The 22,500-nt window shown below is 39.1% G+C and overlaps 1 protein-coding gene across 1 annotated transcript in view; it reads left to right on the top strand.

The window, feature by feature from the left end:
* Window positions 1–4,372: 4,372 nt before the first annotated feature.
* Window positions 4,373–22,500, top strand: part of LOC107558140 (rho GTPase-activating protein 40-like) — a 19,977-nt gene continuing 1,849 nt past the window's right edge. The window contains exons 1-11 of the mRNA XM_016241764.1: window positions 4,373–4,602; window positions 11,534–11,703; window positions 13,192–13,412; window positions 15,204–15,282; window positions 15,901–16,052; window positions 16,771–16,936; window positions 17,022–17,113; window positions 18,204–18,281; window positions 18,677–18,836; window positions 20,725–20,807; window positions 22,220–22,429. Coding sequence (XP_016097250.1) covers window positions 4,388–4,602; window positions 11,534–11,703; window positions 13,192–13,412; window positions 15,204–15,282; window positions 15,901–16,052; window positions 16,771–16,936; window positions 17,022–17,113; window positions 18,204–18,281; window positions 18,677–18,836; window positions 20,725–20,807; window positions 22,220–22,429 — 1,626 coding nt within the window. The 5' untranslated portion in view covers window positions 4,373–4,387. The remainder of the gene's footprint in view (window positions 4,603–11,533; window positions 11,704–13,191; window positions 13,413–15,203; window positions 15,283–15,900; window positions 16,053–16,770; window positions 16,937–17,021; window positions 17,114–18,203; window positions 18,282–18,676; window positions 18,837–20,724; window positions 20,808–22,219; window positions 22,430–22,500) is intronic.

The following is a 22,500-nucleotide window of genomic DNA, read 5'->3' as shown; positions in this document are numbered from 1 at the left end:
ACACACACACACGCACGCACGCCGTGACGTCACGCGATGATGAGGGCCTGAGCACCATCTGTCTGTCAGACAATAGCGGCTCCTGCTTCTGTGTGTCCGCGACATCATCTGCGATATTAACGATCATAACGCATCAGAGCGACACGGGACTCGACTCACAGGTCAGATCACAGTCACTATTTCTGCTTCGTAAATGTCATGTATTTGTAATACTAGCGTTTTTTGCCGCTGCCGGTGGCGGTTGCTATGGGCAGGAGACCTGTTGCTATGGAGCGCTCTCTATCAATACGACATTGTCTTTGTCCGGCTGCAGACAATAAACATGAAAATCTGCATGATGCAGCGATGCATGCGAGTCTCTGCTCGAGGCCTTCTCTTTCTGTTTCATTTGTTTCTCCTACAATTCCTTTGAAGAAACAGACACAAATGTATCACTGGCTGTCATCTGTGACACAAATGTATCAGTGTGTATCTCGTCAAATCTGACAGATGCAGGAAAGACTTTCTTTTTCATTTCATTGATTTCATCATTAGCAGATGGATTTGGGTGATTGTGTGGACGGTCTATAGAGCCTGAACGCTGCAGAACATGAAGCTCATGTGGCCAGAGAACAATTACATAAATCTACTTCTTTATCAGAATGTGCAAATGATGAGAAGAACAGATTCTGCGCTGCTCTCCACGCTCATGTAGAGGATCATACACTGTAAAAATGATTTTGAAGCTGTAAATAAAAAAAGGGACAAAAGCTGCCAATGAGACGGTACACTTTCAAAAGGAACACCTCTGTTACCCCTAAAAGCTGCATTTTGGCATCTTAAAGGTACATATTAGTATCTAAATGGTACATAATAGTTCCTAGGATGCCGTCCCAGTGACAGCTTTTGTACCTTTTTCTGAGAGCGAAAGATTGAGTATGGTTTAACAAGAAAACACTACTGCAGTCTACTTAAAAATCTCACATTTAATTCAGTGTTACTTGCCATTTTTTTGTAATCATTTGTGAAGTTAACTAGCAATTTCTGATGTGTTTTTGTTTTTCGGTGTAGAATGAGGTATAAAAGGATAAAACTGAAGTGAGTGGGATGTCAGGTGTGTTTGAGGGTAAAAGGTACAGATTAGTATCTAAATGAGACGAAACAGCTTTTGTACCTTTTTTCCCAAAAGTAAACGAGTGAGTGTGTTTAACAAGAAAATACTATTTCAGTCTACTTTCGCGTTTAATTCAATGTGTGCCGGTAATTGTTTATTATATTTACTAGCAATTTCTGAGGTATTAAAGGATAAAACTGAAAGGTGTGGGATGTCAGGTGTGTTTGAGAGTGTTTGTCCTGTGAGAGTCCAGAGGTCTCCGGATCATCCCGCATTAATCTGCTGGTCAGGGAACAGTGACCGCTGCTGTTTGTGTTCATGTCGTCATGATGTGTGTCAGTCTGTCATGCCTGGATCATTTTAAGGGCCCGATGTGAACTCAGAGATGGTGGCGCATTCATGAAATGAAGGAGAAGATGACAGATGAGACGAGGGATGGGATTAGATGAAAGAAGTAAAACACTAAGTGCTGAGCTGCAGAGAATCTAGTTATTCTGAACCAGACATTCAATCGTTGCAAAGCAGCTTTACAGAAAATTTAAGTTTCTACATTATATTTAGTAATAGCTTATCAGTGGTGACGATCTCAGGTTGATGTCCATATGGCAGAAATGTACGGTAAAAATCAAGCAGTTAGTTAAAGTCATGCAATCAAACAGACGGTGAACACCAAGTTGCTATCTAATATAACGCCCAGATTTTTGACTGTAGAGGAAATAACAGTACACCCGTCTAGTTGCAAATTGTAATCTACAAGGTGCTGTGTACTGCTTTTTGGTCCAATAAGTAATATCTCTGTCTTCCAATCTTTTACATTTTAAACACACTCTGTTAGCTTAGATAATTTAGAAGTTTCATCTGGTCTTGTTGAGATATATAGTTGAGTATCATCGGCATAACAGTGGAAACTAATCCCGTATTTCCTAATAATATTACCAAGGGGCAACATGTTTATTGAAAATAGCAGAGGACCTAGGACAGATCCTTGTGGCACTCCATATTTTACTGGTGATAATTGAGATGACTCCCCGTTTAAATGAACAAGGTGGTAGCGATCGAACTGGTAGGATCTAAACCATCTTAAAGCCTGCCCTTGAATACCTGTATAGTTTTGTAATCGATCTATGAGTATGTCATGATCTATAGTATCGAACGCAGCACTAAGATCAAGTAAAACTAGCAGTGAGACACAGCCTTGGTCTGACGCAAGAAGTCATTGACAAGATGCAAGTCAGCAAGACATGAACACACACATACTCACTGCACTACAGATACTCCAGTTTGATAATAACACAGATAAAGCATTGATTAATAAAGCACTGCAGATGAATCTGCTCCACACAATCAGAATATTTAACTGTTAGTGCAGAACAGAGACTCTAAAGATCAAGAATACCATACAGTGCATGTTTGCTTCTATAATACTGTATTTTTTTCTCTGAATGCAAGTTTTTAAATTATGATGCACCTACAAGATTTCCATCAGTCAAAAACTTCTACACATCTTTGCTCATTTGTTGAATTGTTAAATATTTGATGAATACTTTCAGCTACTAATATGAGTGTAATGCTCGACACATTTGGCAGTATTTGCGTCCAGCTCTCATATTTTCCTCTCAGATTCAGTGGAGAGCTGCCGATGAGTCACTAACAGTAGTTTAGTCAGTTATTTGCCATCTGTGGGCTGTTTTTTGTCCGTCGCAGCAGGCGTCAGTTTCTCTGAAGCGGCTTTCACACGAGAGTCTGAATCTGGAGAAACTGCCAAACAGAAGATCAGCACAATCTCAGTCTGTGTGTGTGTGTGTGTGTGTGTGTGTGTGTGTGTGTTCGTCTCTCACGTGCCACGCTGATAATTGGCTTCAGACGCTGGCGAATCTCTGCTGCTGTAAGACGGATGAGACGCTCGCTCACCTTAACAAACTCAGACAATAGGGAAAGAGGTCTGCACAGGTGAAAGCTGATGTCTTAGTCTGGTTAAATGCGTACAGTGAATATATGAAGACCCAGAGGTTTTATTGTCTGTCTTGATTTTACACTTTTACTCTAAGCAGTTTAGTGTGTTTTCAGCACATCAATTCCACATCGAGGCTACACAGATGTTTTTAAATGATTGTGGTAAATACTAGAGCTTCAGATCATGTACAACATGATTCGAATATTTGGGAAATGAATAGAAACTATTTGCAGCACAGAAAAGGGAAAATAAAAATGAAAGTATTAAAGAGCATTGTTCAGTAAATATTTACATACGCTACCATTCAAAAGTTTGGTATGATTTTATGAGGAGTCTCTTCTCAACAAGACTGCATTTATTTGACCAAATTACAGTAAAAATTGTGAAATATTATTCTAATGTAAAACAGCTGTTTTCTATGTGAATATCTATTAAACTGTAATGTATTTCTGTGATGCGCAGCTGTATTTTCAGCATCATTACTCCAGTCTTCAGTGTCACATGATCTTCAGAAATCAGTATAATATGCTGATCTGCTGCTCGAGAAACATTTCTGATTATTATCAATGTTGAAAACAGTCGTGCTGCACAATATTTTTGTGGAAACCGTGATACATTTTATTTTTCAGGATTCACAGATGAATAGAAAGTTCAAAAGAACAGCATTTATTTGAAATAGAAATCTTTTGGAACATTATAAATGTCTTCACTGTCACTTTTGATCAATTTAATGCATCCTTGATGAATAGAAGTATTTAACTTGATGACCCAAACGTTTGAACTGTAGTGTTTGATACTCATCAGTGTGTTTTCATGCTGCGCTCAACTCTCGTCAGAATGATTAATTATGTTTCTGAGACGAGCGACAGAAACCACCACAATATTTTCCAGTGGAAAATGCAGGATTTCGAATGCTTTTGGCCTGTTACGTATCCTATTTCATCACACAGTGAAGAAACGGTTCATCTGATTAGTTGACGTAGAAGTGTGTCACAAGTCTGTTAATCCCCGCAAACTATTTCTTCAAACAAATAGAAGATTGTGCAAATCCAAGCGATCAGATTATGATCCTGAGCTGTGAACGACTCTGTTTGAGCTCATTTGTGTCCATCGACAGTTGATTTTGGAGATTTTTCTGTTTAGTTTGATTCAGGAAGTACTGGTTTTAGGCTGGAAACAGCTAGTTTTGATTGCCTAAACCACTACGGCAGTTTATCTTGAGGTTTATCAGTGCTTGGTTGAAGTTTGGGAAGTCAAGCTAGTTAAAAAGCGAGACATTCCCCCACATCTCGTCCTCCGCTTCCCGTGTTGTGGCATTGGTCCGCTCTTCCTGTAGCAGGATGCTGGGCTGCGCTGGTGTTCCTGTGCGGAGCGTTCTGGCTCTCATGTGTTTACACGCCGAGGAGCTCGCAGGCGCTCGACGCAGTCCGCTGCTGATTCCTGCTCTCCGCGGGACCAGCGGCTCCAAGAACCAGAACCAGAGCAGGATGCCGTGGGGAAGAAACACGGGTCAGTCACGGCTGCTGGGCAAAAAGGCTGGACACGCTCCTGTCAGGTATGAGCGGCAGAGAACACGGGCGATGTGGAAAAAGACTAAATCATTTGACCAATTGTGACCCTGGAGCACAAAACCAGTCATAAGGGTCATTTTTATGAAATTGAGATTCATGCATCATCTGAAAGCTGAATAATGAGCTTTCCATTGATGTATGGTTTGTTAGGATAGCACAATATTTGTAATATAATAAATCTGGAATCTGAGGGTGCAAAAAAATCTAAATATTGAAAAAATCATCTTTAAAGTTGTTCAGATGAAGTTCTTAGCAATGCATATTACTAATCAAACATTAAGTTTTGATATATTTACAGTAGAACATTTACAAAATATCTTCATGGAACATGATCTTTACTTAATATCCTAATGATTTTTGGCATAAAAGAGAAATGTATAATTGTGACCCATACAATGTATTGTTGGCTATTGCTACAAATATCCCCCAGCGACTTATGACTGGTCACACAGCGTCACACACTACGACTTCGATTTTTTTACGTTGAACTAGTTGACTTAAAAACGTAACCACAATATGATTCTTTATTAAGAAAGTTCTGTTCCAAGTGCAGCACTTGGATGTAAATGTAAAACACTTGTTATATATCTTTACTGAAAAGATGCATGAAATATGAAGGCAAATACTGTCTTAAACATGTTATGTTCAGAAATAATGTAAAGTAAGAAAAATGCGAAATATTTCATTGATAAAATAGAAGTCAACTAAACAATTCAAGGCAGTTTAAATTCAAAATGACAAAGTATAACAGCAGTAGTCTATTATTAACAGTAAATGCTAAAAATGTTATGCAAGCATGCAATATTAAATATGAATTGTTATCATTGGTGTATTGACAATGTGTCTCATTTTAATGTTTGCTAATATTTTTATTCAAAACTCAGATTCATCGATTAAAAAATAAATGAAATCATGGCAAAACATTACATTCAAATGAATCAATAAATCTGAAACAATCACCCAGCCCTAACTAAACACCAGTCTACTAGTTAACCTGATTATCACACTGTTACTAACATCAGCATGAAATGAGAGTCTGACCGAAGCTCTAAATTCGGCTTTGGAAACTAGTTCAATGCTACAGAAATGACGTAAGAATAGTAAGATTATGGATCGAATGCTGCATGACTCTTGCGTAACGAGTAACCTGGTTGGCGGTTCACATTACTTAACTGTTGAACTCTGCAAACTATAAGAAGCTTTCCGAGTGCAATCTGGATTAAGACTGAAAGCAAGACACTGTCAGTGAGTGTGAAGCAGATTAGAGGCGATCTGTGTGTCGAGACCGAGGAGAAACTAAAGCTAACGATGCTGCTAACTTTCTCACTCGCATGACGTTTTAGATGCTCAGATGTTCCCAAATAGTGCAGCTTTTCCAATCACAAGCTACTGTACTTTTACAACAATGTTGTTTTGTGTTACAGAGCTATTTTGTGGGTTTTCTATTTTCAAATTCTATTTGAAAACATCGTAATATTTTAAGATAATCAAAACCAGCACTGTGCAAAGCCATGCAATGGCTGTGTGTGGACCGAATCATTTCAGTGAATTTAGTGTTTCATACAAATGCATTGGTTCACGAATTCACCGGGTGATTCACAGATTCATTTGCTGCATGTTGTCTTTGTACTAAAATATTTTGTGCGTGTTAGTATGTCATTGTGATATTTGTGTTTAGTGTAAATGTATCAGTCGTAATGTCGTGACTGTAGTCACTCCAGATGGTATTTTTTGTGCTGTGATTCTAAAAATAAATATCATTAAGAATATAATGTCTATAATGCATGAAGTAGCTATATAAATGTTTTAGATTAGGTTGTTTTGGAGCTGACTGCCTTTATCTTGACTGTAGTTTGTATATAAAAGTAGTGTAACCTTTAGCGTTCGTTCAATGCTTTTGTTCTCTCGCTCTATAAAAGTCAGCTTATTGTGGCATGTCGTATGAACAACAATGAATCTCAACATGTGGGAGGGGGGGGGGATTCGGGGTTAAAAATAAGCTGACCGGTCTTCCGGCATCAGGACCTGAAGCAAAAAACAAGCCTGAATGTCTTCATTCCATCAGCAGAAGAGCAGAGCTTGATCCAGATTACTCCGACTGTGTTATGTGTGTATTCAGTGTCTCGTGTGTTTGTAGCATTTCTCTAGTTTTAATGCACATTTAATCACTGTGGAGAGAGAACTAGCAGCTGAGATTGAACAGAACAATGAAATGTGTATCTGCGTCATTCAGCTTCCTGTTAGCGTTCGCCAGGAGATTCTTTAAGCGCACTATTGACAGATTTAACCTGCGTCTGCCTCGCTGCTCGTTAAACACACAAGTATGCCTGTGCAAATATGAGGAAGATGCTAACGATGATGACAACAAGCAGAACTTCATGATATCTGCTGAGTACATCCGTAAATATAGTCAAAGTGTAAAAAAAGAGAGGAGAGGAGACAGATGAGAAGAAGTGATCTGAAGACACATCCATCAGTTCATCTTCTGTTTGATGGACATTTTTACACTCAGAACTGGAAAAGAAAATCTGTTGGAGAATTAGGGAAAGAGATGTGACGAGCAAACGTGTGCCAAAGGAATAATGTCAATATTCAAACAAAAGAGGAGTATTATTATTCATTTGCATTGATTGAGCAGCAGGACTGTAAGTGAGAATGTACTGTATGGACTTAAAACCGCGTTTGGTTCGATCCAAACCCGTCCTGCACAGGAATCTGTGTCGAGTGAGATGCTTCCTTCACCATCCGCACGAGCAACACTCAACCAGACAAACCCAAACCAAAACTCAGCCGATTACCAGGTAGAGTCCTGACTAAACCGCCTCTGAGACCGAGAACACGGTTTAGTGTGAATATTCTCATACGTGTGATAGATCTGATCTGCTTGATGCTGAGACTGTAACCGATGATTTTAATAATATCTCTGCACAACTACTGTCAGATCAAAACATCACGCTGCAAAAATGTGATGTTCTTCAGTATCTGTTTTCCAGTATAAATATCTGCCAATGGAGTCAGAAAAATAAACTTGTTTTCTTCTTGAATTAAGCTGATTTTTATTAGTGGTCGACCGATATATCGGCCGATATTTGACATTTTTCAAATATCGGCATCGGGCGATAAGTTTTTCTGTTTGGCCGATGCGTTCGAGGCGGGACTTTTATTTTGACGGCGCACCGTCATCGTTAACAGTTCTGTCTAATACGGATAGAAGTCTGTAATAATTTAAAAAATAAAGGAATTAAAATGTATACAAAGTATTATAATGATTGCTTTTATATTATTAGTAATAGAAAGGCAAACATTATAATACTTTCTCGTTTGCCGTCAGCATTCAGCAAATACACATTTACTTCATTTAAACAAATCTTTAAATGACTAGTGAACATTTAATTTCACAAACCTTGCAAACTTAGTCAAATCCAGTTGTGAGATCTTGTGAAATGTGACCTGCATGCTCGTGTGTTCTCTGCGTGACTTTCGGTCCGTACAAATTGAATGCTTTAAACATTAAATTCGTGATTTCAAATTATGCTGCGCTTTATGCATTTACCCTCTGTCATATTCATGTAATTCTCACTGTGTGCTGAATGTAAAATGAGTGTTACCTTGGCTTTTTTTGAAAAAATATGATTCCCAATGCACACAAACTTCCCAGAATACTGAGTGCCCTGTTGGTTACAGTGTTTACTTCCTTTATAATGAGATTTTTATTAAATATTTATTTATTTGTGATAAATACTTTGTCATCTAAAGTATAAGTATGTTTATTTTACAAATTAATTTTTTCATCCATTTATTAGTGGTCGACCGATATATCGGCCGATATTTGACATTTTTCAAATATCGGCATCGGGCGATAAGTTTTTCTGTTTGGCCGATGCGTTCGAGGCGGGACTTTTATTTTGACGGCGCACCGTCATCGTTAACAGTTCTGTCTAATACGGATAGAAGTCTGTAATAATTTAAAAAATAAAGGAATTAAAATGTATACAAAGTATTATAATGATTGCTTTTATATTATTAGTAATAGAAAGGCAAACATTATAATACTTTCTCGTTTGCCGTCAGCATTCAGCAAATACACATTTACTTCATTTAAACAAATCTTTAAATGACTAGTGAACATTTAATTTCACAAACCTTGCAAACTTAGTCAAATCCAGTTGTGAGATCTTGTGAAATGTGACCTGCATGCTCGTGTGTTCTCTGCATGACTTTCGGTCCGTACAAATTGAATGCTTTAAACATTAAATTCGTGATTTCAAATTATGCTGCGTTTTATGCATTTACCCGCTGTCATTTTCACTGTGTGCTGTATGTAAAATGAGTGTTACCTTGGCTTTTTTTGAAAAAATATGATTCCCAATGCACACAAACTTCCCAGAATACTGAGTGCCCTGTTGGTTACAGTGTTTACTTCCTTTATAATGAGATTTTTATTAAATATTTATTTATTTGTGATAAATACTTTGTCATCTAAAGTATAAGTATGTTTATTTTACAAATTAATTTTTTCATCCATTTTCAAATGATGTCTTAAATATTAATTAAAATAAATACAATTATATCGGCCACCCTGCTTTCCAAGATATCGGCATCGGCTGTCAAAAAACCAATATCGGTCGACCACTAATTTTTATGACTCCATAGACCTCAGTCAGGACTGAAGTACAGTGCGTTCGGTTTAATGGATGTTGAACAACAATGATCGTTCAGCTGACGTTACGTCTTTCTGAAAATAACTTCCGTTACACAAAAACTCGTTGTGAGCTGTGAAAATTCCACGATTTAAAGACTGTAAGTCTGTCCATTGCAGTCTATCGGCATCTGTTTGTTAATAAACATAATGAATTTTGATACATTTCTCAGAAGCACTTCTTTATCTTCTGTCATTTTGTATCACCAGTAAATGTATCTTGGTTTAAGAATGTTTAGATGTTAGTGCTGGAAAACAAGACTATCTGCTTTCAGCTTCTGCTAATTTGCCTGTTGTTCTCAGTTCTGAAACAGACCATCTTTGGCTGAATGGCCTAAATCTAAAGAATAGATTAGAGCATGAATAGCATGTTCTGTTTTCACACATTTTTTAGTGAATATCGTGTATAATATGTGTTTTTGCTCTGTGTTCTTTACTCTTGGTTTCCATTAAAACACACATCAGTCGCTAGATGACTTAAAGAACATCACATTTGCTTCTACAGATGCTGTTTTGTATATCTGACATTAGTTCAGCATGATGAGAGTTCGACGCTGCTGGAGTCGACTGACAGTTTCAGCATTGATTTAATCAGGGCAGTTCAACTGAAACCGGTTTTACTAGCTTACTAGCTGTCACCAGAAACTCATTAGCACGCCAAAGACATGAACGACGGTTCGTTTGGTCAGTTACCTGTAAAAACTGGAACCGGACGTAGTTTGAGTTTTGAGCTCTTGTGTAGAAGATGTCTCATTTACATGCTTGAGAGTCCAGGGGCCAGTGGCTCAAAAAGTTTCATCTGGATCAGAATGATGTGGATTTGGAGATCCCATGTTTTGCGATCCAGGATCAGCTAACCCATCTTATTTTTGTGCCGGCTGGATTGGATCACACTGATCCAGATACACACTTTTTCAGATGTCCAAATCTGGATTACTAGAGCTCTACGGAGCCCCTAAAGGGACATGCTGATGGAGAAAAGCCAATGTTTTGCATTGCATTTACACAAATAACTACTTCTGACTGGTTCATCTCTGATGATTGTGCCAATGTAGTTTACAAGCAGTGATTAAAAAACAACAACTTTAAATTAAATATAATATTTTTGTTTGATATTGACAGCTGTTTGTGGATTAGGGGATGTATTACATGTTACAAATGTTGTATTTTTTGGACCGGTTTTAAAGTTTTATTACATTTTTGTTCCTGAAACCCACCCTTCTGCTTGGATCAAAAGAATCCTGTTTTGAAGTATCCCAATCTTACTGAAACGTTTTGAACAACACAAACTGGGGATTTCAAAACCAAGATTGGATTTTGTGATCTAAAGGTCTTTGCACAATCCAAAATTCTCGTCTGAAATTGTCGCACGTTAAAAAATAAATACGACCTCACGTTGTGTCAATCACGTTTACACACTGCCTCCGAAACTTTTGTCCGTCATAAAAAAAATTCAGATCAGGTTAGATTTTCTGTGCTTTCCTATCTGTAGCAAGCATTTTGATAGGATGACGAATTATTTATTTAAATGTAAGTACATAGTAGGTAAGGCCACTTAATATAAACGCATACCTGACCCTGCAGCACAAAAGCAGTGTTAAGTCGCTGGGGGATATTTGTAGCAATAGCCAACAATACATTGTATGGGTCACAATTATACATTTCTCTTTGATGCCAAAAATCATTAGGATATTAAGTAAAGATCATGTTCCATGAAGATATTCTGTAAATCTCCTACCGTAAATATATCAAAACTTAATGTTTGATTAGTAATATGCATTGCTAAGAACTTCATTTGGACAACTTTAAAGATGATTTTCTCAATATTTAGATTTTTTTGCACCCTCAGATTCCAGATTTTCAAATAGTTGTATCTCAACCAAATATTGTTCTATTCTAACAAACCATACATCAATGGAGAGCTAATTTATTCAGCTTTCAGATGATGCATACATCTCAATTTCATAAAATTTACCCTTATGACTGGTTTTGTGGTCGAGGGTCACATATGAAAATTTTGGACTCAGTGTGCAAGGACCTTAATCTGAATTCAGAATCCTTTTTTCTTTTAAACAACCCATTTTCAGGATTTGATCCAATCCGATGGCCAAAATCTGATCAGATTGGCCTCTGATGCTCAACCTTTGTCCAGTATGAACCTCCAGACTGATGCTTCTTTGTCACCATCATCCTCTTCCTCTTTCTTTATGTTTCAGGGACTGCAGCCTCACCGCGATGAATGTTGAGTCCTGGGCAGACTCACCTGACCTCCCGACCCCGCAGCAGCCCGACAGGTTGTGCCTGGAGTCCTTCTGGAGCGAAGTGGAGACCATACGGAGCGACTCGGAGCCAGACAGCAGCAGACGAGATTCCCGACAGTCTGAAGGTGAAGCCGAGACTAGGCCTGTGCAACTAATCCAAATGCAGTTTCTATTTGGATTTCGGCCTCCAACGATTATAAAAATACAAGAATCGAGATAAAACGATCATTCCGCCCCCTTTCCAGCAGTGCGCTTTTGCTCCTCCAAAAAAAAAACAATTTCACCTGCAAATCAGTAAAATCATGCAAAATGTGTTGATTAGTTGATTAGATTTATTCATGTTTTTAAAAGCGCGAAAAAGAACTTGCACTGTTCCTCAGGAGGATTGTGTGTGTGGAAAATGCGGTGAAAATGCGGTGCTTAGTAATTTTTCTCGTAAACCCTCGTCAGTTATGTAATAAATAAACATAAAACAGTTGAGAATGAAAATAGGTGTGTAACATGCTCTTAAAGTGACAGCAGCCTAATATTCCTGCTGCCGACTGTGAGCTTAATATTAATCAAACAACAAAAGACAAAGACAAAATCACTCCCTGCTCCTGAGTGAAGGACTTTTGTAGCTTTAATAAGAAACAAATTAAGTTTAATTCTTACAGTGAAAACTATGCTGTTTTATTTTACTTTAGATTATTCATTTCTGTAGTAGGCTGTTAACTGAATACTTAAAAAAACCCTTAAAGCACAGTTTGTTTCATTTGTATCTTTTTATTCTATTGTATCTGTCCTTTGCTTTATTATTTTGACAGTTTAATTGTTTTCAATAATTTTGAGGACTTTTGTTTTTGTTTTTTACTAATATTAGTTACTCTAGTACTCTGCTGTGGTATTGAGAATCGTGAAATTTCGCTGGTCTCTAAAATGTAGATGTCATAGCAACCTCATTTGCATAAAATATGTATTTGATATCACTGACTGAATAAATCATTCATATAAAGTTTTGGTCATATGGCCCACTCATAATCGTGTTAAATAATCATGATTACAATATTGATCGAAATAATCGTGAGCCCTAACCGAGACGCATCACGCCGTCTCAATTTATTTAAATCCACTTAAAAGAAAAAAATCACAGGGACATCTGTAATATTTATGTCCCTGTAAATTGTTTATTTTAAGTGGATTTAAATAAATTGTTAAAGTGTGTGTGTGTGTGTTTGTGTGTGGTTGTGTGTTTGTGCGTGCGTGTTTGTGTGCATGTGTGTGTGTGTGTTTGCGAGTGTGCGTGTGTGTTTGTGTGTGTGTGTGTGTACCTACTTAGCCATATTTTGGGGACAAATTTGTACCCAAAAGTGAGTTAAACCTGACAAAATCTCCAAAAACCTCCCTTTGAGGACGTCCTCATTTGTAAAACTGGTTTAAAAATAAAGTAAACAAAGTATTTTTTTAAATTGTAAAAAGAAAGTCTCCTGTGAGGGGTAGGTTTAGGGGTAGGGTTGGTGTAGGGCAATAGAATATACAGTTTGTACAGTATAAAAACCATTACGCCTATGGAATATCCCCATTTAGATAGCTAAGTAAACGTGTGTGTGTGTGTGTGTGTGTGTGTGTGTCAGACGGCGAGCAGGAGGAGCTCTGGCTGCAGGATGCTGGTTTGTCTCCGCTGGTAAATGGTGAAGAAGAGGACGTTGATAAAGCCGTTCTGTTGTCGACTCTCACTAAGACTCAAGCAGCTGCGGTTCAAAGACGTATCGACTCGTTCACCTGCTCGCTGCGCAAGAGGAACAAAACGCCAGCTCGACACGTCAGAGACGTATTTGCCTCCCCCATTGCTCAGGTAACAGCACACCTGCGTGTGTGTGTGTGTGTGTCTGTGTGTGTGAGAGTGAGTGTGAGCGAGTGTGTGTGTGTGTGTGTGAGCGAGTGTGTGGGAGAGAGTGCGTGTGTGTGTGTTCATAATGATATTTGATTTTGGATCCAATCACACATTAAGGGGCCGTTCACACAGAACACGTTTTTCCATTCCAAATTACGGTTTTCCATTGTATTTCTATGTAAACGTGCTAGTCAGATGTGTTTGACCACTGTGCTTGAGACGTATGTCTTGCAGCATCTTGCACATGACACAGCATTCACAAATGAGGCACTTTTTTCCCAATTCCACTGCCCAAATATCGCATTTTTCAGTGTAAAAAACACCATTCTGTTTTGCATCATTTGAGCCTTTATAACAGCTGTGACTTTCAAGTTGCATTTGTATTTGAACAGGACTAAAATCATATTAATTCGAATATCATAAGGAATCTGATTTTCCAATGTTGTCTTCATTGTATTTTGAAAACATGTTCACATCAGTAAAATGAGGTTTAGGGGCCGTTCATACATAACGCATTTTTGCATTTCATTGCATTACATGCACTTGATGGAAATCTTAGACCACTGCGCTCATGTCGTGTCTTTCACAGCGTCTCGCACATTATACGCCATTCTAACAACACTGAGTTCAAGGTGTGTGTGTGTGTGTGTGTGTGAGCGAGTGTGTGTGTGTGTGAGCGAGTGTGTGGGAGAGAGTGCGTGTGTGTGTGTTCATAATGATATTTGATTTTGGATCCAATAACACATTAAGGGGCCGTTCACACAGAACACGTTTTTCCATTCCAAATTACGGTTTTCCATTGTATTTCTATGTAAACGTGCTAGTCAGATGTGTTTGACCACTGTGCTTGAGACGTATGTCTTGCAGCATCTTGCACATGACACAGCATTCACAAATGAGGCACTTTTTTCCCAATTCCACTGCCCAAATATCGCATTTTTCAGTGTAAAAAACACCATTCTGTTTTGCATCATTTGAGCCTTTATAACAGCTGTGACTTTCAAGTTGCATTTGTATTTGAACAGGACTAAAATCATATTAATTCGAATATCATAAGGAATCTGATTTTCCAATGTTGTCTTCATTGTATTTTGAAAACATGTTCACATCAGTAAAATGAGGTTTAGGGGCCGTTCATACATAACGCATTTTTGCATTTCATTGCATTACATGCACTTGATGGAAATCTTAGACCACTGCGCTCATGTCGTGTCTTTCACAGCGTCTCGCACATTATACGCCATTCTAACAACACTGAGTTCAAGTTTGAAGTTCTTCAGCTTTTAAAAACGTGTCTCATGGTCGTGTGTTTATTTTCATTCCACTGAACCTGCATAATGCACATCCCACGTTTTTAAACACAAAAATGTGTTCTGTGTGAATGGTCAGTGTTTTTAGCATTTTAATAAATAATACAACTATGCTTTGACCTCTTTAATAATGAAATGCACAGCTGATATGTGTCAGATTTGCTGATCAACTAAAAGATTGTACGGTGTTCGAGTGTTTATGGTTGTATAATGACAGAAGGACAGTGTGTGTGGAGGAACAGTCAGTCGTGGCATTTGTAAAGGCCTGTATGTGCTTGTGCTCCACAGCACACAATACACACTCACATCATGTCAGATCATATCAGTGCATCTGAATAAAGGCTTGAGTTCTGTTCATCACACAGATAACACATCTCTCCTGTATGCATGTGTGTGTGTGTGTGTGTGTGTGTGTGTGTCTAAATAATTGTATTCTATTCAGTCAGCAGTTCCTGAGACACACAACAGCGAACCTGACGCACACAGAAACATGGAGAGTGTGACAAAGACACAACGATCAGGTACAAACACACACTGTTTCTTTTCTATTGGCTGAGAAGCTATTAAGATTATCTAATGCGTTAATAAGAACCCTAGCAACCAACCACAACACTCCAGCTGTTTTGCAGAGACACTTTGATTATTTTTGAGGATCTCATTAGAAGGAAACCCAATGTAAGGTGTAATGTTGGCCTGAAACACTACAGCAGTGGCTCCCATTCCAGTCAATACTAGCTGATGAGTTGAATCAGGTGTGTTTGATTAGGGAGACATCTAAAGTGTGCAGTGTTGGGGGTTCTCCTTGATCAGGATTGGGAACCAATGCACTACAGCATCGTGATCCTAACGGTTCATTATTCTGTTTATTATTCAGTGATATTATCAGCTGCAGATCTTCACCTGTCACATCTATTAATATAAGAGCATATGTGTGTTTAATAACATTCAAATGCTTCAGATTCTGAGAGATGAGCAGTGATTATACATTAACTCAGCGCTTGTGAATGCAGCACGTGCCCTTTGAACACAAGATGCAATTTCCTGCCTTTTCACATGGAAATCATATTCAAATGGATCAGATAGTGAACGCTTCCAGCTGTCAATGGAAACAGCCATTAACGGCGTGTGTGTGTGTGTAGCTGTCAGCGGTCAGGAGACTCAAGGGCTGCAGATGGACGAGATCTTTATCACAGACGTGGCGTATTGTGAACAAGCGGCCATCTTACTGAAACAAGCCAAACTACCACAGAACAACAGCAGCCAGTGCAGGAGAGACGACGGAGCGCTGCCGGTGAGACGCACTGTTACACACCATAGCAACACACTAAAAACACCATAGCAACTGCATAACAACACTCTCTGTCCGTCTGTCTACAGTTACACATCATAGCAACACACTAAAAACACCATAGCAACTGCATAACAACACTCTCTGTCCGTCTGTCTACAGTTACACAACATAGCAACACACTAAAAACACCATAGCAACTGCATAACAACACTCTCTGTCCGTCTGTCTACAGTTACACAACATAGCAACACACTAAAAACACCATAGCAACTGCATAACAACACTCTCTGTCCGTCTGTCTACAGTTACACAACATAGCAACACATTAAAAACACCATAGCAACGCATAACAACACTCTCTGTCCGTCTGTCTACAGTTACACATCATAGCAACACACTAAAAACACCATAAAAGCTGCATAACAACACTCACTGCCCACCTGTCTGTCTGTCTACAGTTACACACCATAGCAACACACTAAAAACACCATAGCAACCGCATAGTTGTCCGCCTGTCTACAGTTACACACCATAGCAACACACTAAAAAAACCATAGCAACCGCATAACACTCACTTTCCGCCTATCTGTCTCTCTGCAGTAATTAGCTGATGCATAATCTCAGAATGGCTAAATAATAATAATGATAATAAAATCAAACCAGTGAACAGAGAGGTGTGTCTCACCTCCTCTTCCCGTCTCTCTCTCTCCGTCTGTAGCGGGTCATCTGTCCGCAGTGCCGGCTGGGAGAGACGCGGGCGCTGGATCTTTCCCAGCAGGACATGAAGAAGGTCCGTCAGCTGGCTCTGATTGACATGACGGCGCTCTGCGACCTGCTGGGGCTCGAGGTCAAACGACACAAAACCTGCAAACGGAAAATCCCTGGTGAGTTTCCTGTCACGTGACCACACTCATTCGGATCTGTGTGACCAATAATCAGAATCCTGTCGAATGTCTTCCTGTTTGTCAGAGAGCTGTTTGTTCGGCGTTCCTCTCGCCTCATTGGTGGAGAGCGATCAGAAGATCAAACCCAACACTCAGATCCCACTCTTCCTCCAAACAGTACGTCATGACATCATTTCCTTTTGCACCAATTTATTACGTCCAAACTGTTATAATACTACTTTAAATTCGGCATGAAATGTAAAGGTCACACTTCACTTAAAGCCTTTATATATAATGCATTACAAATGTAGTTTTAATGCATTAATTATACTTTGTAATGCTCCTTATAATGCATTATTATCTCCTTAATAATTGTAACCACAGTTATAACACATTATAATACTCGTCTATTTTATTGTTACACCTTTACAAAATACAATGCATCAAATCACATGACAAACCAACCTTCAAGTATTATAATGCATTTTAACCAACTATTTATGGAAAGATATAATGCATTACAACTAACATTACGAATAGCTTCATAATGCATTATACAGAATGTAAAGGTCACACTTCACTTAAAGCCTTTATATATAATGCATTACAAATGTAGTTTTAATGCATTAATTATACTTTGTAATGCTCCTTATAATGCATTATTATCTCCTTAATAATTGTAACCACAGTTATAACACATTATAATACTCGTCTATTTTATTGTTACACCTTTACAAAATACAATGCATCAAATCACGACAAACCAACCTTCAAGTATTATAATGCATTTTAACCAACTATTTATGAAAAGATATAATGCATTACAACTAACATTACGAATAACTTTATAATGCATTATACATAAAGGCTTTCAGTAAAGTGTTACCAATGTCAATTGGTATTCATCCGTACATATGTTTCATTTTTATTTTATACATGTTTTGACCGCATGTTTAACCAAAATGTCATAACTGGATCTTCCAGTGAAAAGGACTTTCCAAACATTTGGTGCTTTTAAACTCCGCCCCTGCAAGCTCACATTCAGATCCGCCTCCCTTTTTGAGAGCCACGCCCACACTTCAACATCCAATCATCAACTGATGCACAGAACCAAGCCCCGCCCTACATTTTTTTCTTTTCCGATAATCCGTTTTGTATGTTCGTCACAATACAGAAGAAAAGACTTGCTGCCGTTTCCGTTTCATCAACTCAAACTAAACTCTTGGGTGTTTTGTACATGATTGTTTTTTTATTATTTCTGTTTCAGCTTCTGTCGTTTCTGGAGAAGAAGGGTCTCGATTCTGAAGGGATTCTGCGGGTTCCAGGGTCTCAGTCCAGAATCAAAGTAAAATAAAACATTATTATGAAATAAGTACTAAAAGTACCTTGGTAGTACCATGGTATCTATTGAAGTTCCATCTGACACCACAAGGGCTGATTTCCATAGACACATGCAGTGGAATGGGGAACAATGCAAGATCTCAAGACATTTTATGTTTTTAGAACACTGTTTCATGCGTGAGACACAATAAAAGACTCAAATGCAACAGTGAAACACGCCTGTCCTGCACTTGTTTACATAGAAAAACAATGGAAAAGTAGCGCTGTGGAATGGAAAAACATGTTTTGTACGAATGCCTGCTTACTGTACCATGGTATAGCCGAAGTATTTTTATGCATCACATATGAATAAGCTCTGTGTGAGTGTGTTTCGGCTCACAGTCGCTGTGTCGGTCGCAGGTGCTGCAGCAGATGCTGGAGAACTCGTTTTACAGCGGTTCGTTCAGCTGGGACGAGGTCAGTCCGAATGACGCTGCCGCTCTGCTCAAGAAGTTCATCCGTGAACTCCCGGCGCCGCTGCTGACCGTCGAACACCTCAACACCTTCAGTGCTGTCAGAGGTGTGTGAGGCAGGTCTCACTGAGGTCCTGTATGTCGTATAGTGTGTATAGTGTGTATCTACAGCACAGTAGCTTCACCAGAAGAAAATACCAAAATACTCGCAGTGGAATGGGGAACAATGCAAGATCTCAAGACATTTTATGTTTTTAGAACACTGTTTCATGCGTGAGACACAATAAAAGACTCAAATGCAACAGTGAAACACGCCTGTCCTGCACTTGTTTACATAGAAAAACAATGGAAAAGTAGCGCTGTGGAATGGAAAAACATGTTTTGTACGAATGCCTGCTTACTATACCATGGTATAGCCGAAGTATTTTTATGCATCACATATGAATAAGCTCTGTGTGAGTGTGTTTCGGCTCACAGTCGCTGTGTCGGTCGTAGGTGCTGCAGCAGATGCTGGAGAACTCGTTTTACAGCGGTTCGTTCAGCTGGGACGAGGTCAGTCCGAATGACGCTGCCGCTCTGCTCAAGAAGTTCATCCGTGAACTCCCGGCGCCGCTGCTGACCGTCGAACACCTCAACACCTTCAGTGCTGTCAGAGGTGTGTGAGGCAGGTCTCACTGAGGTCCTGTATGTCGTATAGTGTGTATAGTGTGTATCTACAGCACAGTAGCTTCACCAGAAGAAAATACCAAAATACTCACTTCAGTCAAAGATTTGATCTCTGATCTTATGCAGTGGTGGTCAAAATGATTAGAACAGTAGTATTTCCACCAGGTAAGAAATGGTTTTAAGTCAGTTATTTCTATCTTTTGCTGTAGTGTGTCGGGAGGAAATATCAGTTTACATTTCCAAACATTCATTTTGGCCATTAATTGTAATAATGCAGTGAGATGTTAGTGCTGCACACAGAGCTCTGATCTGATCTTCATCAGTCTGTCTGGAGTCACATGAAGAAACAGAACAAACTGAGACAGACTCAATCCAGAAGAACTGATGCTTCAAGAAACCTCCTGCGAAGCTCCTGAGAAACTCTGCTCAAGTGCACCGAGGACAAACGCTGCTTTAAACACAAAGATGCTCACACCAAATGTTGGTTTCATTCAGTTAATAGAAGTTAACTGATAAAGAAAATCTATTTTTGACAGCATCCTCATTTCACAGCATTTTTACACAAGTGCCTCAAACTGTTAACAGCACTGTAGCTTTGCAGGAGGTTTCTTGAAACAAACATCTCACTGCATTATTACAATTAATGGCCAAAATGAATATTTGGAAATATTAACTATTTCCTACTGACACGCTACAGCAAAAGATAGAAATAACTGACTTAAAACCATTTTTAGCTGCTGAAAATACTAGTGTTCTGATCATTTTGGCCACCAGTGTATATGATCTTGGTACTGTATGATAATGTTGGTATTTTGTGTCATTGGTTTCTAATGTACTTACGAGTCTTTTTGAGGAAGAATCATGTTTAAATTGTTCTGTCAGGACCACTATCGTCAAAGATGATTGACAATTAGCATACAGTTTGGATTGGCGGTATGGTTCTGTTCTGGGCAAGAACTCCCTGCGCCTCCATGCAGCCTAGCATAAGAGCAGCAATAACCCCCCAGAGTAAACAGAACAGAACTAACATAAATGTATTGCAGATATTGTTAAAGTTCAATCATTTTATGTACACATTTTAGAATTAGTCTGATTCAAGGAGAATCAGAAGGCTGAATCCTGACTGACAGAGGAGGAGTTGGGGATGGAGAAGGGTAATTAGCTATTGAGCAATGCGAAAACTGCTGATAATACTGAGGGACCTTATATATGAATGCTTAGATAGGTGTCGTATTCCTATAGGTAGATGGGGATCAGCTGAGAGTAAGCTGATGCGAGCTTGACTAACGTGACCTGCCAAAACTAACGCTACGCTTGATTTTTGTACAGATATTGCAGACCTGAAACAGAAGCTGCACGTGTTGAATCTTCTTGTACTGCTGCTGCCAGAACCCAACAGAAACACACTGAAGGTACAAACCATACACGCACACGCACACACACTCACACTCACACACACTCACACTCACACACTCTCTCACTCACACACACACACACACTCACTCACACACACACACACACTTACACTCACACACTCTCTCACACACACACACTCACACACACACACACACACACCTAACCCTAACCCGGAGTCGGTCTACCTCAGGGTTCAATGTGTGGACCGCGAGAGCATGTCAGGGGAGGTAGAATAATAATTAATTATTGACTACTAATTTGAATCAGTACTTTATAACGAAAACAATACCTTAAAAAGGAAAAGAAGCAGGCTTTTACGATTACATCATTTTAAAAGTCCCAGGATGCAGTAAGTGAATTCAAAGAGAATTCAAAACAGCGCTAATGCAGAGAAAACACGGCCGATTTATTCAGAGATTGCGGAGAGAACGGTGACTTGCATCCAGATGTTGGTAAATTATTCTTTTCAGCGTGTATTTGACTGAAGGTGTTTTAGATTGTGCTGTGGTCAGAGGTTTAGTGATTCTGAATACATCCATATGCAGTCAGGTCAATGCAGGCGGTTTAGTGGTCTTTGGCGTCTCCCTGTGGTCCTGTTTGGTATCGCAGCTTGACTTGTGCTAATTTGTATTGAAAACTGATTTAAATATTGATTAATTGATTGTATACATAGATTGTGAATTATCAAAAAGTACTTATAAATAAACAAATGGGGGACTTTTTTCCCACTTCAAGCACTGCCTAAAATCAAGGCGAGATTAAAACCAAATACTAGCTATGTTTCCATCACCCTCGTTTTATTCACATTTTGAAGTATCGCATCAGAAACGAGTGAATTTCGAAAAGAAATCCCTTAATTCGCAAAAAAGTTTTTACGTTCGCTTGAGGTGGTTTTTGACTTGTGCGAAAAAGGGTTAATGTGAATAATGGGAGATGGAAATGCATTTTGCGAATAAATCCCGCATGAGCATTCAAAAAAGTAATGTGACTTTGCGCTATGGGACGGGATAACCCGACTAACCAGTGGACCGATTTTGTTGCACAGCATCTGAAATGTTGTTTTGGTCGTTCTGAAATGCCCGAGCAAAGTCTGTCATCAAAGTATTTCTGTATAATTGTCTACCACGACTGCGTTCCCAAACAGCTGACATTCACCTCCGAAAGCATTGACAGTATTTATTGTGTTTCGTCTGCTCATTCGAAGCGCAAGTAATTTATTATATTTGAGAATTATTATATTCAGTGGCTTTAGTGATATTTAGTGCCAGTTTATCAGGAAGTGACGATTTTGTTCTCTCTGACTCGTTGGATGGAAACGGTGCTTAATTCATGAATTCCCAATTTTCCACACAAGTTAAATTCGCCACTTAGGATGGAAACCTTGAAGTGTGAATGCATGTTTTTCCAGGCGCTGCTGGAGTTCCTCAGTAAGGTGGTCCTAAGCGAGAGGCGTAACCGCATGAACCTGTGGGCCGTCTCCACCATCATGGCTCCAAACCTCTTCTTGCACAAAGCTGTTCCCAGTAAACTAGCAGTGGACGGTCCAGAGAAGGGTCAGGCGGAGCGGGCGGCCGACATCATGAGACTCCTCATCCGCTACCAGGACCTGCTGTGGACGGTAAAGATCTGGAGAAACTCACTTCTCCCCAAAGTGTTCAAGAGTGTTTGATCTGCTCTTCTGCAGGGGGC

The sequence above is a fragment of the Sinocyclocheilus grahami genome, unplaced genomic scaffold (assembly GCF_001515645.1).
Source record: "Sinocyclocheilus grahami isolate Dianchi unplaced genomic scaffold, SAMN03320097.WGS_v1.1 scaffold633.1, whole genome shotgun sequence".
In the NCBI taxonomy this organism is placed as follows: domain Eukaryota; kingdom Metazoa; phylum Chordata; class Actinopteri; order Cypriniformes; family Cyprinidae; genus Sinocyclocheilus; species Sinocyclocheilus grahami.
Note: the sequence above shows the minus strand (reverse complement) of the source record. Positions and strands in the feature narration are given on the sequence as shown.